Below are 17,301 nucleotides of genomic sequence, written 5' to 3' on the forward strand. Positions count from 1 at the left end.
TAGGTTGTATAAACCTATCAGCTTCACAGGAATCCCACAGTTGTTCCTGCCTCAAAGTTACAATATGCAGAATAGAAAGAAAAAAAAAACTGACTGAACTTATAATAATTTAACATGATCAGCGTCAGCAACGCTGTTTGATGTATCTGATTAAAAACATGTGTATGTGATTAAAAAGAGAAATCTGAACACGTATGTTTCTTTTACGTGGTTGAAAAGTCCTCGTGCGGTCTAAATGTGGTTGACGAGTTGTTGACTAAATGAGGCTAACGACTTGTGGTTTTGTTTTTAAAGGCATCACAAAACCATCACAACATCTTAAAATCTTTGCTTAGTGAGCAAAGATTTCTCCTTTTTAGGTGCTTTGAAGTGTTGACCTTGTATGCTACCGGTGCGCTCCGTTTCTCCAGGATGTCTCCGGTCTTTGTTGACCTACGCACAGCTTGTGACAGAGATCTGTGCCGATACAGTCAAATACTCCAAATTTATTTTCATTGGATCAGCATTGATGGACTCGTCTGAGTTCTGCTGAATGGTATGCGCTCTCTATCTTACAGATTTATTTATTTTTTATTTATTTACTGGGTTTATGTTAGTCCTCTTAGTTAACGCAGTGTGTGGACAATTCCAAAGCTAATTTTGTTTTCATTCAAGGCCGGGATTAACACTAAATACCATCTTAATGAGATAAAGCTTAAGCTCATTAAGCAACACATAATGTATTAATGTATTCCTGTGTGGGGTTTCTACACCGGCTGAACCTGATGTTTGAAAGCCCCTGCAATGAATTAAAAAAGTTAAGACCCCTAATAAATGACGAGCTCAAAGATGCTGAATTAGCAATGAGCTAAAGAATAGGTGCTATGCGTGGGAAAACACGTTTTGATTTTTCTGTCATTATCCTGCCTTGAAAAAACAAAAGAAAACACTAAAAGACATTGGCAATACTGTGTGCTGCCAGTTTGGTATTTATTTCCTTAAAATACACGTAGCTACATCGTATCGTTTCTGCACATCCCTGTAGCACAGAGTATTTGAGTTTAATAAGTGAAAAAAATCAGTTTGATCAGTTAAGAAGTCTCACCCAGTTCCCTTTTTGGCAATTGTGTCAAAGCACGACAAGTTATGTGGAGCAGAACAGCAAACCTTTCTACACAAATAAACGCTTGATCATCTCTGATTACGCCACGCACAGGGCAGATTAATAATGACTGGTAGACAAAGGCCTCGGTGATGCAGACATCTGTCACTGAAAATGACTGAATGGCCGGGGTTTAAATGTGGGGGATGTGGCCACGTCGCAGTGAAAAGGGAGAGCGAGACCCCGAGCATCTGTCGTCCTATTCAAAGAAAACAGATCTTCATCCTTAAGTTGCAGCTTATTGGTCCTGCAACATTTTTTCCCCCTCCTGCTAATTAAACTGAGATTACAAGAGAGAGAGCAGCCTGACTTTTCTTCACAGATCAAGACAGAGTGTTTCCACAATCTGCAGAGACAGAAGGTAATGGATTACACGTCAGTACGGGGCCAAGAGGTGTGGCCTCGCTGAAGCCTTGACAAGAGTTAAAATCCAAGCTGTAAAACATTCGGGCCAGAGCAAATCCCAGCTGAAGACTTTGTTTCACTGACATACACGAAGCAGTGGATCGTGTGTTCAACAACAAGCCAGCAACCGAGAGCGTAGGTGGGCACCTATCTATCAACCATGAGTAATGTGGCAAACTTTACTGTTCTGTACTGTTGCGATTGTCCCGACTCAGACAGTCAGGAACACATCAATCATTGAAAGCGAAGGATTCTGGTCTGTCTCCAAACGCAATACAGCTTCTTGTTTTCATGTCTGGTTTGACTTTTTTTTTTTTATTATCTGCAACACTATATTTAAAATAATAATAATAATAATAATAAAAAACAGCTGGAAAGAAATGTCACAGTCGGTCCAAGTTGACATTTGCTGACCAAACCAGGCTTTATTTCTTCGTCTATATTGTTGACTCTTTGACACCGAGTCGTTTTGTGCATTCTGAGATTCGAAGAGGAAAAACGAAAGGTTGACCGGTGGTTTGCAGAAGTGTTCGTGAAATGTTTGCATGTTTTTCACATTGCAACCACAGACTCGGTGTGTTTTGGAGGGAATTTCATCTGGAAGTCAAATATGACTTAAAGCGCAGGGGAAAACGACCCGTGTGTTTCTAAATCACTCACAATTAAAATGTAAAACGCAGCTGTGCATTCAACCCCCATTTACTTTGACACCCCTAAATATAACCCAGTAAAGACAAATATTGTCAGAAATGACCTAATTACTAATTATTAGACACCAGCATAAATACAACTGTTTGGAAAGTCTTTCGTGACGTACTATAAACGCCTGCAGCAGCTGTAATTGCAGTGGTTCAGAAATCATTTTCCAGAATTATAACTAATCAACTACACAAGACAGATCTTCTTTCTCAGTGTGCTCATTTATTTATTTATTTATTTATTTATTGCAAACATTCTGGCCTCTCCAGCTGAGCTTCCATTCAAAACCTCATTAAGCTAAAAGTCCTGCAGTTGGGAAAATGTCAGAACTCCGTGTATTCAACCTCAGTGCCCATCTCACAGTCCGCCGGTTTGGAGCAGAGGACCCTACTGTCCAATCGGGATGGGACAGACATGGAGGACAGCAGGACCGGTAATGTCCCGTCTCTCCTTCCAATGAGAGCAGCCGGCCGCCTGCGCCTCCATCCCCGGCCGCGGCCCTCCCAGTGATGATGTAATGTCATGAATATTGAAACAGGTTGGCTGGAGCTCGGGAGGCGGTCCAGTCAGCATCTCCTCTCTCCTCTTCATCACCACTATCTGCCCGAGATTCGACAAAGCGGAACAGAAAAGGTAAGAAATTGATTCCGGGATGATTATTTTCAGAATTAAAGGTTTAGTTTGTTTGTTTGTTTGTAAAAAAAAAAAAAAAAGAAAATAGAAGAAAACACACAGGTTTTGCGTGAATTAGGCAGCAGTAACCGGGATGAAGGACAACGTTGGACTGTTGTCCATATTGTTTTCTGTAGCTGCTGTCAGGCCGGCAACGTGGCTGGTTTGCTGTTGCTTCTCCTAGAATGTGGAACGGAGTTGCGCTTTCTCTTTATTCAGACTCATTTAATGTCGCTCAGCTGAATGAATGGATGAAAAGGAAGCTCTTCATTATTAGAGCTTTAAAAGCCCCACACGCACACAAAAGAAAAACTAAACGAATCATGTTAGCAATTAAATAGACTTAAAAAAAAGAGATATTTGTTTTCCCATCAAGTGGCCTAAGACACTTCTGTTTATCTGCTCCTCCATCCGTTCGAGTCGGCTTACTGAGTCATCCGGCATGTAGGATGTGGCGGATAAAATGATGGCTGACAGGAAGCAGCTCCACTCTTTATGAGTTGGTGCTTCTCGTCCAGCGTCGAAGCTGCTTTTGTTGCCGTTGAATCCGATCAGAACCGTTTCACTGACATCAGCGCTCTGGTGTCAGTGAAACGGCAGCGAGGTTTAATTGGTTGTCTGCCGCCTCAGGTCAGTGACATTACATTTCCCTCTCTGCCCGCTCGTTGGGCGCATCTGACGCAAATGTCTAACTACCCGGACTGCAGCTGATCTCACACAAAAGGCAGGAATCAAACGGAGACCCAAAAGGGCAAACTGCATAATCATTGATCACATTGTATCCCCCCCTAGCCCCACCCCCGCCTTTTGCTGGCAACTTTCCACTGACAAGAGCCTAATCTTATTACCTTCGATTGGGTTCAGGGGGAACCATTTTTCTTCTTCTTCTTTCCCTAATTCATTGTTTTCCACAGGGCAAGACAAAGAAACTTGGGAGACATTGGTGGACCTGTAGAGCGATCTCTACAGATTCTTATTAGTCTGGACACAGATGGAGAGGGTGGATACTAACGAGAATGAACTGATCCTCTGACACCATGATGAACCCATCCTCTGCCGACTCCTCTCGGCAGCCAGACAATAGCAGCCGGAAGCAGGCGCGCTCGTCGTCTCCAGCCGGTGTCAAGGAAACCGGATCTAAAACTGTGCAGAAGGGCAGCGGCTCGGCTAAGCCCGTCACACCAAAGCAAGCGGCAGCAAGTGGAGCAGGAGGAGCAGGAGGAGGAGGAGGCAGAGGTAGTCGAGGTCATTCTCCCGTTTCCACAGGCAGGGAGCGGCAGGCCGGAAGTGCTCCTCCCGGCAGAGGCGCGGCCGCTGTCCAGTCTGCTGGTGCTGAAAGCCCGACACCGAGCAGGCCCGCGGCGGCGCAGGCAACCGAAGACTCCGCCCGCCCCACCACCGCCGGCGCCGCCGGCGACGCCTCCTCGCCCTCCAGAGCCGATTCGAGCCGCGTTGTCTCCGACCAGCCGTGCGCATCCAAGTCCCCGAAACTGAGGAACAAAAACCCGAGAGGCGCAGAGTCCGCCTCAGCTGGAGGCGGCAGCAGCAGCAATAAGAAGAGCTCTAAAAGCACTGTGGGATGCGGACCCGGTTTCTGGAAGGAAGGATGCTTGCAGTCCGAACTGATACAGTTTCACTTGAATAAAAGCCTGGGGAAGAAAGGAGCCAAGATGCAGACAAAGTCCGCGTCTCCGCCAGCGTCGGAGCCGGAGCCGGAGCTGTCCCCCGAGCCCGCCGCTCCACAGCCGTCTGCACAGCCCGACGAGAGGCTGCAAGAAGAAATCGAGAGGCTGGAGGACGAAAATGAAGATTTAAAGGTAAATATAGCTAAAGATGCACACACACAAACANTTATTATTTTTATTCTTTTTGTTTGACTTGTCGGGATATGATCTGTTTTACTAGAGCCTGACACAACCGCCCCCCAAACCCTCTCCACCCCAACCCCTTTCTCTCCTCCCGCTGGTGGTCGTGTTTTGGCCAGAGATGCGCTGACACATGCGCTCTGCGGACCGGTGCTCCCCTGTGTGCGCAGCGAAGTCTGTGGCTCACCAATCAGAGCCTCGTGGGACAACAGCCTTATTAAAAAAAAAGACCAAATGATTGCCACAGGCTTTGATTATCGGACACCTATTAACGGGTTACTATTTCAGAACAACGCATATGGAAAACGGAAGGAGCAAAAATGATTAGATTCAGCGCGACATTAGCAATGACTGCTCTTCAGACTCAACAGATTATGAGCTAAGCTATTTTTTTCTTACCCGTCTCTTTGATTGCAGGTCGTTACCATGGAGATTGTCACGCATTTAATAAACGACACCATAGAGTTCTACAAATGGACCCTGACTATTGCAGGTAATACTGAGCAGCATGTTGCTGGCTCCGAGGGTGGGATCCATGAGAAACTGAAGATAGAGATTTTGTTTGCGGTTGCCAGAATTTGACCGTACTCCATAAACTAGAAACTTTGTGGCGGACTTCTCAAACATCGTCTTGTGCTGCTAAAAATGACCGTGTAAAATGAGTCTGTGACACACATCACTGTTATTTCCTAAAGGACAATGTCTACATCTTCAGCTTTCAGACTTGGTTAATGTTTGGAGGAAATCAGCTTGGTGATGGCACTGAAATTGAATTTTATGTTACTGTAAGAAAGATGGGGAGAGAGAAAAAAAAAAAGAAACATCCTGTAAGCTTTCTGACAGCAGGTCCTATAATGTGAACATTTAGCATTTAGCATGCTTCATGTGTAAGCGGGAATGTGTGTCTTGCAGATAAGCGAGTGGAGAAATGGCCTCTTATGGACAACCCGCTCCCCACGCTGGCTATCAGCAGCTCCTACCTGCTCTTCCTCTGGCTGGGGCCCAAGTACATGAAGAACAGAGAGCCCTTCCAGCTCCGCAAGACGCTCATTGTTTACAACTTCAGCATGGTCTTCCTCAACTTCTTCATCTTTAAAGAGGTACATGCTGCACTTTTTTTTGTTGTTGTTGTTGTTGTTATTGAAACAGATTTAGCCGCACACCCATGTCCTTTCTCATCCGTGCATGTCCCCGTCACAGCATTCCCAAAATTGGTATTGTGCAGCGACGATGAGCCTTTTGCTCTTTTTGTTTTTTCAGCTCTTTATGGCAGCCCGGGCAGCGCAGTACAGTTACATATGTCAACCTGTGGACTACTCAGATGATCCGAATGAAGTCAGGGTGAGTGTTGTGGAGTCTTGAAAGCTGAAAAACATTTTAAAAAAAACAACCACATGCACACTATCTTACAAGATACTGTATCCTGCTAATGTATTCCTGCCACTGTTATACATGTTGTTAGACTTCTACCACAAACCTCAGAGTTTTTATTAAGATTTACTGTCATGCACACACACACACACAATATATATATATATATAGAGAGAGAGAGAGTCAAATGGAAGAAAATGGATAATTGGTTTTCAGAATGGTTTTGCAAATAAAAAAGTTGTTTCAAGTTTTCCTTCCAGGATTTCTCAGAATTTACTTCAGTTCATTGACTGTAATAGCATTTTGTACGTCGGGCAAGATGTATCGACTCAGTTAGGCCAAATACCAATGCATGTTACACTTCTGAGATATTTTTATTTCTAAAATATATATATATATATCTTATATTGTTCCACCTTAGAATATAACTGCATGCACTGAAGTGAATGCACTGAATACAGAGTACATTTAGTCTCAGAGTTTATTCCAACTGTTGAATAACTTGCTTGCAAGCTTGACAAAGTCTCTAAAAGGTATCAAGGACTAGTTTTTGCACGTTTTGACATTTCTTGTGTACAAAGTTCTAATGTACCAAAAGTGATTAGGATGGGCAACGTGAGCATTTCATTGTCACTTCACTTTCTGGCGTCGGAAACCTGATTAGCGTCCGTTCAGCCGGACCACGGAAGAACGCGTGAGCTGACGGAGGAGTCGGTGTTCTGTTTCACCTCACTCTTTGTTGCTCCATGACATGGATACAAGCTCGACACAGAACCCGTGAGCACATTGTTCTCATGTTTACGGTGAGGTTAGGATGTCAAAGATGAGAGGGAAAGAGAAACACGGTTCCCTCGCACACGTTTGGCTTCTGGTTTTATTGTTGTAGCTCTGTTTGTGTTCAAGTGTTTTTACCTTCACCTCCCTGATTCGCCACGTGTTCCTGTGGGAGACAGGTGGCAGGAGCTCTCTGGTGGTATTTCATCTCCAAAGGCATCGAGTACCTGGACACGGTGTTTTTCATTCTGAGGAAAAAGTTCAACCAGGTCACCTTCCTGCACGTCTACCACCACTGCACCATGTTCACGCTGTGGTGGATCGGCATCAAGTGGGTGGCCGGAGGACAGTGTGAGTTGCTCACAACGTCATGAGTCTCTGCGGTTAATGCAAAATACACACTTTTTTAAACAATTCATACGTAACGATTATGTCGAGCTTTTAAAATAATGACTAAAAAGCTTCTTCAAATTTAAAGCGTCAGTGTTTGACCTAGTAGATTACTGCGGAAAAAGACGGTACATTGCAAACTGAACTCAACAAACTGTGAAAAATTCAATATGTTGGCCTTTCAAAAACGATGGTCACTCTTCAAAATAAAAGTTTTTGTAGAGTTTATGATTGCAATAAATCGGCGCCACATTAATAATGGGACTAAACTAATCTTGAAAATATAAAAAATCATGTTGATTTTTCAAAATGAATTCAAGATTACTCTTCAAAACAAAAGCCTCAACATTTTGTGGAATACATTGGAATATATTACAGCAAAAGGAGATTACATTAATCATGAAACTAAACCAGACATGAAAAGGGGATTATGTTGAGTTTTGAAAATGAAGCTTGAAGATACTCTCCAAAATAAAAGCTTGATTACTGCAAAACGACATCCCACGTTAGTAATATAACTCATCCAATCATAAAAAGGGGACTATACTGACCTGTCAAACTAAAGTCTGAATAAAGCTGTGAAATGAGCCATGTTTTTCTAAATGAATAAATGGGGGAGGGAATAGCTATACTTATACTTCTATACTTGATGTTTCAAAATATTAAACATAATCTATTTGCTTTAAAGTGAAGCTTAATTTTAATTCAATTCCATCCTTTGTTATATATGTCAGATATAAAAAATACTTCCACAAAGATGTGAGGCCTTAAGAAATTCGTTGACTAGAACTAGGCTGAAACTAAAATGATAAGAAATGACTAATTGTGATCAAAATGAAATCAATCAAATTTAAATTAAAATATGTGGTCTAAATGAACACTTCTCCAAAGGGGCCTTTGCTGAAGTTTTACTAAAACTCTTTGTTGCTTTAATGGAAAAGTACAAGAAGTATTTAAAGACACCCTGACTTTACTTTGTTTATGCCCCTGCAGCGTTCTTTGGTGCACACATGAATGCTCTGATCCACGTCTTGATGTATCTGTATTACGGCTTGGCCTCCTGCGGACCGAAGATCCAAAAGTACCTGTGGTGGAAAAAGTACTTGACCATCATTCAGATGGTAAGAAACAAAAGGCTTTTTGGGGGAAAGAACATGTAGGTTGGATTTTATTTAAATTTTTTTTAGAGTAATGGATTTTTTTTTTTAAATAAATGCCTCAGGTCCAGTTCCACGTCACCATCGGCCACACCGCCCTGTCGCTGTACGTCAACTGTGACTTCCCCCACTGGATGCACTACTCCCTCATCTGCTACGCCATCACCTTCATCGTCCTGTTCGGCAACTTCTACTACCAGACCTACCGCCGCCAGCAGCCCGCACGCCGCGACACCGCCTCCTCTTCGAAGGCGGGCAAGGCCGTCTCCAACGGCAACCTGAACGGCCTGAGCCGAGCTGCCAACGGAGCGCCGCTAACGGGGAGCAAAGAGGAGAAGCCCCAGGAGAACTCTGGCAGGAGAAAGAGGAAAGGACGCGCTAAAAGAGATTAGACGGGGGGATGGGGAGGTAAGGCGAAAGGCAGGCGAGGGTCTCCACTCGAAACATGAAACGCTTAATTTGAGGAAGATATAGAGGGACGGACGTGTCCGGGTAAGTTTATTTCTTTAAGTCATGTCGACCTGAGTTGTTCAAGATAAAAAAAAAAAAAATATATGATGAGATCTTCTGTGGGAGGGAATTGATCTGTTTAATAGAAGGTGTCAAAGGTCAGACGCGAGAGGGCCACTAATAACCCAAAAGTGTCATCGAGGGGCGGTTTGGATATATCGTAGTATTCTGTCTTTTTTTGTCGTGGTTTAGATCTGGTATGAAAACGAGTGTTAAGTTTCCCCGACATGGAGCCTGAGAAGAAAACGTCTCACGGATCCGCCTCGGCGGCGCCGCCGCAGCAGCTCCGTCAGAGGAAGTCTGGGGCTGTAAATAGCAAACACTGTAATGAGGCAGGAATACAGACGGCAACACACGCACAAATGTTTCAGTTTCTACTTGAAGTTTGTTTGCTCATCATCTTTTTAGCTATAAAAATGACAACGTCGTTTTGTCCTCCTTTTTCAAGCTCGTTGAAAACGAGACATCTTTAGATTTATTTGTTTAGATGTGTGTTTCTTTTTAATCACTGTTCACTTTCGTATAGGGAATCTGACTTTGAGGATGCCATCTACTTACACGCAGCAAAGAGTAAAATGTACATAGAAGCAAAAAAAAGAAATGAAATGAGAGCGGGATGACGTTGATCCATCTTTGTTCACCAGACGGGATAATGATCGTCTGTTTTGTCTGTATATGACTAGAACTGATTTTTGTATATCCATACTCGTTTGTCATGTGATGAAATGTTACCAATGTTCTCTGATGAGAGTCTCTGTTTCCCCCCTTTTGACAGAAAAACGGGTGGATTTTTGTCGTTTGACATGTTTTTCTGTCTTTTTTTATATATTATAAATTTTCTTATCTCGCGGTTTTGTCTTGGAACCGGGAAGGAAGGCGTCATCGCGGTTCTGGGTTCGCTTTTGCGTTTACACTGATTTTTTTGTTTTTGTTTCGGTGACTACCTTTTAGCACCGCTTCAAGTAAAATATGTTTGAGCTTCTCGTCTGTTTGCAGCCAACGCTCAGGCTTGAGCTAAGTTGAATGTAAATTTATCTACAAAAGACTCGGATTGAAAGAGGTGGCCTTTTCCCTCTTTTCAGTCCGAGTCTGTCTTCTATTTAAAACTAGAGCTGGTGACAGGGATGCTATTTTACTGTAAGAAAAAGAATAAAAAGAAACTTTTCATTGCCTGTCAGATACAGTGTACATCAGCTCTATATCAGCAATCAACCAATGCATTTATTATTATTTATGATCAAATATTTAATCTTATGTAAATACCTGTTTCCATCTAATTGAGCGTGCTCGTCTGTGTATTTGTCTTATTTTTGTGATGTACATATTTCATTGTGATATTTTGTACTCCTCTCATTTAAGAGTGGGCATTTATCCGTCCACATGGCTAATGTTTATGTTTATTTATTTTTTTTTTTGCTTTTCTTTTGGAGTCATATCTTTGAACTTTCTTTAAATTTAATTAAAATTAATGCCTGTACAACTTACCTGTCTAGATCTTGTGAAGCGCAATACATTTTCACGGACACTAGAGGGCACTCTAGCGACACAACTATAGCCAGCTGAAATTTCATGAACAAGACGCTGAATCCCCGTGTTTAAATCATTTATTGTAATGGCGGTTTAGACCTTTTCATTTAAAAAATATTTTTTATACGAGATTAGTGCAATATCTGTGAATAATATGATGAAACAATGGTTTTCTAGTTTTAATGGTGGAAGAAAATGTTTCTCAAACTGTTTTACAACTGGGGTCACAAGGTGATATCACCCTATTGCAGGTTAGAAAAATACATATAATAACTTCACACAATCTATCTTGAAAACATCCAAACCCTTTACACCTGAAAGTTGTGAACAGACTTTGACTTCATGCCTTTAGAAATAAAAGCATTTCTTGATTCTTTGAGAAATGTGTGCTGGTCATTTGATAGTGTTTGTTAAACATAAGTGCATCTTCATATTTTTATTACAGGAAATGCTACGCATGGTCAACCTTTAAAATAATTCAGTGCAATTAACAATTTTATCATGATAATTTTCATAAAGCCAATGCAGCCTCGTAGACAAATGTTGAATCAACATGCTCTCTAAAACAGGCTGTGGAATACTTCGTAAAATATTTAATATGATGAAAATTGCTGAAGTGAAATTAAGGTTATCACTACGTTATATAGAGAAGACTCCAATATTTCAAATTGGATTTTAACTATCTGTCTCCTGATTCTTAGACTAAATATGGAAAGCATAGATACACCAGATCCTTCAATTAGTAATAAAGTCTCAATTGATATGTTTATGTTCTGTTTTTTTTGTTTGTTTTTTTTTAACGCTTTTCTTATGTATATAACAAACTAAGCAGGGCCAAAATGTATGCAAACATGGCTGCACCTATAAAACTTATACTAAATAAATAAGCCCAATTTTGCGCTACAGTTCCTGCTGGCGCTGTGTTATTTGTACAGATGAGCTGAAAAAATAAAACCCATGTGTTTCAAATTAGGTTTATTGAAATGACTTGCTCTTGTGCCAGTCTCAAATTTAGATGACTTGTTATTCCTGGGGTTTGTTGTCAAATAACACCCAGGTAAATTATGGTGTCTGATAGTGGTCTGAAATTAAACACGGTCGCATAAAAACACGGGTACCGTGAAAGAAATGAAAAACTCTTTTGTGTTTTATTTCTTTTTTTATTTCTTTCTTTTCTTTTTTTGTGTGTGTGTAGCCTCTTAGAAAATGCCCCTCCCATTTCGATGAATTTAGACAAAGGTTTCCATGGTTACTTCACACAGCAGCTGTGCGCCTGCCCCCACCTCACAGGCAGAAAGAAACCCTCCCCACCCAACCCCTCATCGCCTCTCTCCTACAAACCTTTTCTCCCTAAATCAGCTGGCATCTACATGGGAAAGCACATTGGTGCAATAAACCATTAAAAAGGGTGCATGTGTGTGTGTGTGGGTGTGCGGTTGGAGCAGTCAGAGGAGGTATTTTGTTGTGTGTTAGATTGTGAAACTTGTTGTTCTCCATGCATGTTTGTGCTGCACCCCCATAGAGTTTCAGAGTGGGAGGCCTGCAATTGCAGAGGGCTATTTTATGGATGGTGTTTGCGTTCTAGTTCAGATTTCACAACTTGTTGATTCAGTTCCACGTTTTCAGCAGCAGCGTTTTCTTTGGACTAGACTCAAGTCTCTTTTCCCACAATCTGTTTGGGTGCAAAAAAATAAATAAATAAATAAAATAAAATAAAATAAAATAAAATAAAATAAAAAGACATTTTAAAACCTAAAAACACTATTTCTGATCATAACTTATATGCTTGAGTAAGTATGAATGTAGCTTTTGCATGCAGATCAATGAAGCATCCTTTCCAGAGGAAGCGAATGTTGTCAATGCCAAGTGTTAGCCTGTCAGAGTGAATCAGAGCTAAGCTAATGATGTAGTTTCTTTAGGTTGTATAAACCTATCAGCTTCACAGGAATCCCACAGTTGTTCCTGCCTCAAAGTTACAATATGCAGAATAGAAAGAAAAAAAAAACTGACTGAACTTATAATAATTTAACATGATCAGCGTCAGCAACGCTGTTTGATGTATCTGATTAAAAACATGTGTATGTGATTAAAAAGAGAAATCTGAACACGTATGTTTCTTTTACGTGGTTGAAAAGTCCTCGTGCGGTCTAAATGTGGTTGACGAGTTGTTGACTAAATGAGGCTAACGACTTGTGGTTTTGTTTTTAAAGGCATCACAAAACCATCACAACATCTTAAAATCTTTGCTTAGTGAGCAAAGATTTCTCCTTTTTAGGTGCTTTGAAGTGTTGACCTTGTATGCTACCGGTGCGCTCCGTTTCTCCAGGATGTCTCCGGTCTTTGTTGACCTACGCACAGCTTGTGACAGAGATCTGTGCCGATACAGTCAAATACTCCAAATTTATTTTCATTGGATCAGCATTGATGGACTCGTCTGAGTTCTGCTGAATGGTATGCGCTCTCTATCTTACAGATTTATTTATTTTTTATTTATTTACTGGGTTTATGTTAGTCCTCTTAGTTAACGCAGTGTGTGGACAATTCCAAAGCTAATTTTGTTTTCATTCAAGGCCGGGATTAACACTAAATACCATCTTAATGAGATAAAGCTTAAGCTCATTAAGCAACACATAATGTATTAATGTATTCCTGTGTGGGGTTTCTACACCGGCTGAACCTGATGTTTGAAAGCCCCTGCAATGAATTAAAAAAGTTAAGACCCCTAATAAATGACGAGCTCAAAGATGCTGAATTAGCAATGAGCTAAAGAATAGGTGCTATGCGTGGGAAAACACGTTTTGATTTTTCTGTCATTATCCTGCCTTGAAAAAACAAAAGAAAACACTAAAAGACATTGGCAATACTGTGTGCTGCCAGTTTGGTATTTATTTCCTTAAAATACACGTAGCTACATCGTATCGTTTCTGCACATCCCTGTAGCACAGAGTATTTGAGTTTAATAAGTGAAAAAAATCAGTTTGATCAGTTAAGAAGTCTCACCCAGTTCCCTTTTTGGCAATTGTGTCAAAGCACGACAAGTTATGTGGAGCAGAACAGCAAACCTTTCTACACAAATAAACGCTTGATCATCTCTGATTACGCCACGCACAGGGCAGATTAATAATGACTGGTAGACAAAGGCCTCGGTGATGCAGACATCTGTCACTGAAAATGACTGAATGGCCGGGGTTTAAATGTGGGGGATGTGGCCACGTCGCAGTGAAAAGGGAGAGCGAGACCCCGAGCATCTGTCGTCCTATTCAAAGAAAACAGATCTTCATCCTTAAGTTGCAGCTTATTGGTCCTGCAACATTTTTTCCCCCTCCTGCTAATTAAACTGAGATTACAAGAGAGAGAGCAGCCTGACTTTTCTTCACAGATCAAGACAGAGTGTTTCCACAATCTGCAGAGACAGAAGGTAATGGATTACACGTCAGTACGGGGCCAAGAGGTGTGGCCTCGCTGAAGCCTTGACAAGAGTTAAAATCCAAGCTGTAAAACATTCGGGCCAGAGCAAATCCCAGCTGAAGACTTTGTTTCACTGACATACACGAAGCAGTGGATCGTGTGTTCAACAACAAGCCAGCAACCGAGAGCGTAGGTGGGCACCTATCTATCAACCATGAGTAATGTGGCAAACTTTACTGTTCTGTACTGTTGCGATTGTCCCGACTCAGACAGTCAGGAACACATCAATCATTGAAAGCGAAGGATTCTGGTCTGTCTCCAAACGCAATACAGCTTCTTGTTTTCATGTCTGGTTTGACTTTTTTTTTTTTATTATCTGCAACACTATATTTAAAATAATAATAATAATAATAATAAAAAACAGCTGGAAAGAAATGTCACAGTCGGTCCAAGTTGACATTTGCTGACCAAACCAGGCTTTATTTCTTCGTCTATATTGTTGACTCTTTGACACCGAGTCGTTTTGTGCATTCTGAGATTCGAAGAGGAAAAACGAAAGGTTGACCGGTGGTTTGCAGAAGTGTTCGTGAAATGTTTGCATGTTTTTCACATTGCAACCACAGACTCGGTGTGTTTTGGAGGGAATTTCATCTGGAAGTCAAATATGACTTAAAGCGCAGGGGAAAACGACCCGTGTGTTTCTAAATCACTCACAATTAAAATGTAAAACGCAGCTGTGCATTCAACCCCCATTTACTTTGACACCCCTAAATATAACCCAGTAAAGACAAATATTGTCAGAAATGACCTAATTACTAATTATTAGACACCAGCATAAATACAACTGTTTGGAAAGTCTTTCGTGACGTACTATAAACGCCTGCAGCAGCTGTAATTGCAGTGGTTCAGAAATCATTTTCCAGAATTATAACTAATCAACTACACAAGACAGATCTTCTTTCTCAGTGTGCTCATTTATTTATTTATTTATTTATTTATTGCAAACATTCTGGCCTCTCCAGCTGAGCTTCCATTCAAAACCTCATTAAGCTAAAAGTCCTGCAGTTGGGAAAATGTCAGAACTCCGTGTATTCAACCTCAGTGCCCATCTCACAGTCCGCCGGTTTGGAGCAGAGGACCCTACTGTCCAATCGGGATGGGACAGACATGGAGGACAGCAGGACCGGTAATGTCCCGTCTCTCCTTCCAATGAGAGCAGCCGGCCGCCTGCGCCTCCATCCCCGGCCGCGGCCCTCCCAGTGATGATGTAATGTCATGAATATTGAAACAGGTTGGCTGGAGCTCGGGAGGCGGTCCAGTCAGCATCTCCTCTCTCCTCTTCATCACCACTATCTGCCCGAGATTCGACAAAGCGGAACAGAAAAGGTAAGAAATTGATTCCGGGATGATTATTTTCAGAATTAAAGGTTTAGTTTGTTTGTTTGTTTGTAAAAAAAAAAAAAAAAGAAAATAGAAGAAAACACACAGGTTTTGCGTGAATTAGGCAGCAGTAACCGGGATGAAGGACAACGTTGGACTGTTGTCCATATTGTTTTCTGTAGCTGCTGTCAGGCCGGCAACGTGGCTGGTTTGCTGTTGCTTCTCCTAGAATGTGGAACGGAGTTGCGCTTTCTCTTTATTCAGACTCATTTAATGTCGCTCAGCTGAATCAATGGATGAAAAAGAAGCTCTTCATTATTAGAGCTTTAAAAGCCCCACACGCACACAAAAGAAAAACTAAATGAATCATGTTAGCAATTAAATAGACTTAAAAAAAAGAGATATTTGTTTTCCCATCAAGTGGCCTAAGACACTTCTGTTTATCTGCTCCTCCATCCGTTCGAGTCGGCTTACTGAGTCATCCGGCATGTAGGATGTGGCGGATAAAATGATGGCTGACAGGAAGCAGCTCCACTCTTTATGAGTTGGTGCTTCTCGTCCAGCGTCGAAGCTGCTTTTGTTGCCGTTGAATCCGATCAGAACCGTTTCACTGACATCAGCGCTCTGGTGTCAGTGAAACGGCAGCGAGGTTTAATTGGTTGTCTGCCGCCTCAGCTCAGTGACATTACATTTCCCTCTCTGCCCGCTCGTTGGGCGCATCTGACGCAAATGTCTAACTACCCGAACTGCAGCTGATCTCACACAAAAGGCAGGAATCAAACGGAGACCCAAAAGGGCAAACTGCATAATCATTGATCACATTGTATCCCCACCTAGCCCCACCCCCGCCTTTTGCTGGCAACTTTCCACTGACAAGAGCCTAATCTTATTACCTTCGATTGGGTTCAGGGGGAACCATTTTTCTTCTTCTTCTTTCCCTAATTCATTGTTTTCCACAGGGCAAGACAAAGAAACTTGGGAGACATTGGTGGACCTGTAGAGCGATCTCTACAGATTCTTATTAGTCTGGACACAGATGGAGAGGGTGGATGCTAACGAGAATGAACTGATCCTCTGACACCATGATGAACCCATCCTCTGCCGACTCCTCTCGGCAGCCAGACAATAGCAGCCGGAAGCAGGCGCGCTCGTCGTCTCCAGCCGGTGTCAAGGAAACCGGATCTAAAACTGTGCAGAAGGGCAGCGGCTCGGCTAAGCCCGTCACACCAAAGCAAGCGGCAGCAAGTGGAGCAGGAGGAGCAGGAGGAGGAGGAGGCAGAGGTAGTCGAGGTCATTCTCCCGTTTCCACAGGCAGGGAGCGGCAGGCCGGAAGTGCTCCTCCCGGCAGAGGCGCGGCCGCTGTCCAGTCTGCTGGTGCTGAAAGCCCGACACCGAGCAGGCCCGCGGCGGCGCAGGCAACCGAAGACTCCGCCCGCCCCACCACCGCCGGCGCCGCCGGCGACGCCTCCTCGCCCTCCAGAGCCGATTCGAGCCGCGTTGTCTCCGACCAGCCGTGCGCATCCAAGTCCCCGAAACTGAGGAGCAAAAACCCGAGAGGCGCAGAGTCCGCCTCAGCTGGAGGCGGCAGCAGCAGCAATAAGAAGAGCTCTAAAAGCACTGTGGGATGCGGACCCGGTTTCTGGAAGGAAGGATGCTTGCAGTCCGAACTGATACAGTTTCACTTGAATAAAAGCCTGGGGAAGAAAGGAGCCAAGATGCAGACAAAGTCCGCGTCTCCGCCAGCGTCGGAGCCGGAGCCGGAGCTGTCCCCCGAGCCCGCCGCTCCACAGCCGTCTGCTCAGCCCGACGAAAGGCTGCAAGAAGAAATTGAGAGGCTGGAGGACGAAAATGAAGATTTAAAGGTAAATATAGCTAAAGATGCACACACACAAACACACACACGAACCGCAGCATCAGCTACACCTGTTGTATTTGCATGCGTGCTGCAGGGGCATCACCACGCTAGCGCTGGCTTATTTTCTATATGTGGGGGGACCTTGTC

General features: G+C 42.8%; 2 protein-coding genes across 6 annotated transcripts in view; both read left to right on the plus strand.

The window, feature by feature from the left end:
- Positions 1 to 2,481: 2,481 nt before the first annotated feature.
- Positions 2,482 to 17,301, plus strand: part of LOC103136326 (protein SOGA3) — a 36,218-nt gene continuing 21,398 nt past the window's right edge. For 2 of the 5 annotated variants that reach the window (XM_016671475.1, XM_016671542.1), the window contains exons 1-2: positions 2,483 to 2,878; positions 3,832 to 4,734. In XM_016671475.1, the coding sequence (XP_016526961.1) occupies positions 3,955 to 4,734 (780 nt within the window). In that variant the 5' untranslated portion in view covers positions 2,483 to 2,878; positions 3,832 to 3,954. Of the gene's footprint in view, positions 2,879 to 3,831; positions 4,735 to 14,908; positions 15,306 to 16,258; positions 17,162 to 17,301 lie in introns of those variants that run through there. The other 3 variants (XM_016671562.1, XM_016671612.1, XM_007549560.2) reach the window with 3 other exon arrangements.
- LOC103136405 (elongation of very long chain fatty acids protein 4-like) lies at positions 4,820 to 10,626 on the plus strand. Its single transcript, XM_007549680.2, has 6 exons — positions 4,820 to 5,275; positions 5,695 to 5,882; positions 6,043 to 6,123; positions 7,107 to 7,278; positions 8,311 to 8,438; positions 8,540 to 10,626. Exons 1-6 carry the CDS (start codon positions 5,209 to 5,211, stop codon positions 8,864 to 8,866), a joined length of 963 nt encoding a protein of 320 aa, XP_007549742.1. The 5' UTR covers positions 4,820 to 5,208; the 3' UTR covers positions 8,867 to 10,626.

Source organism: Poecilia formosa, unplaced genomic scaffold (genome assembly GCF_000485575.1).
Source record: "Poecilia formosa unplaced genomic scaffold, Poecilia_formosa-5.1.2 Scaffold0, whole genome shotgun sequence".
NCBI lineage: Eukaryota > Metazoa > Chordata > Actinopteri > Cyprinodontiformes > Poeciliidae > Poecilia > Poecilia formosa.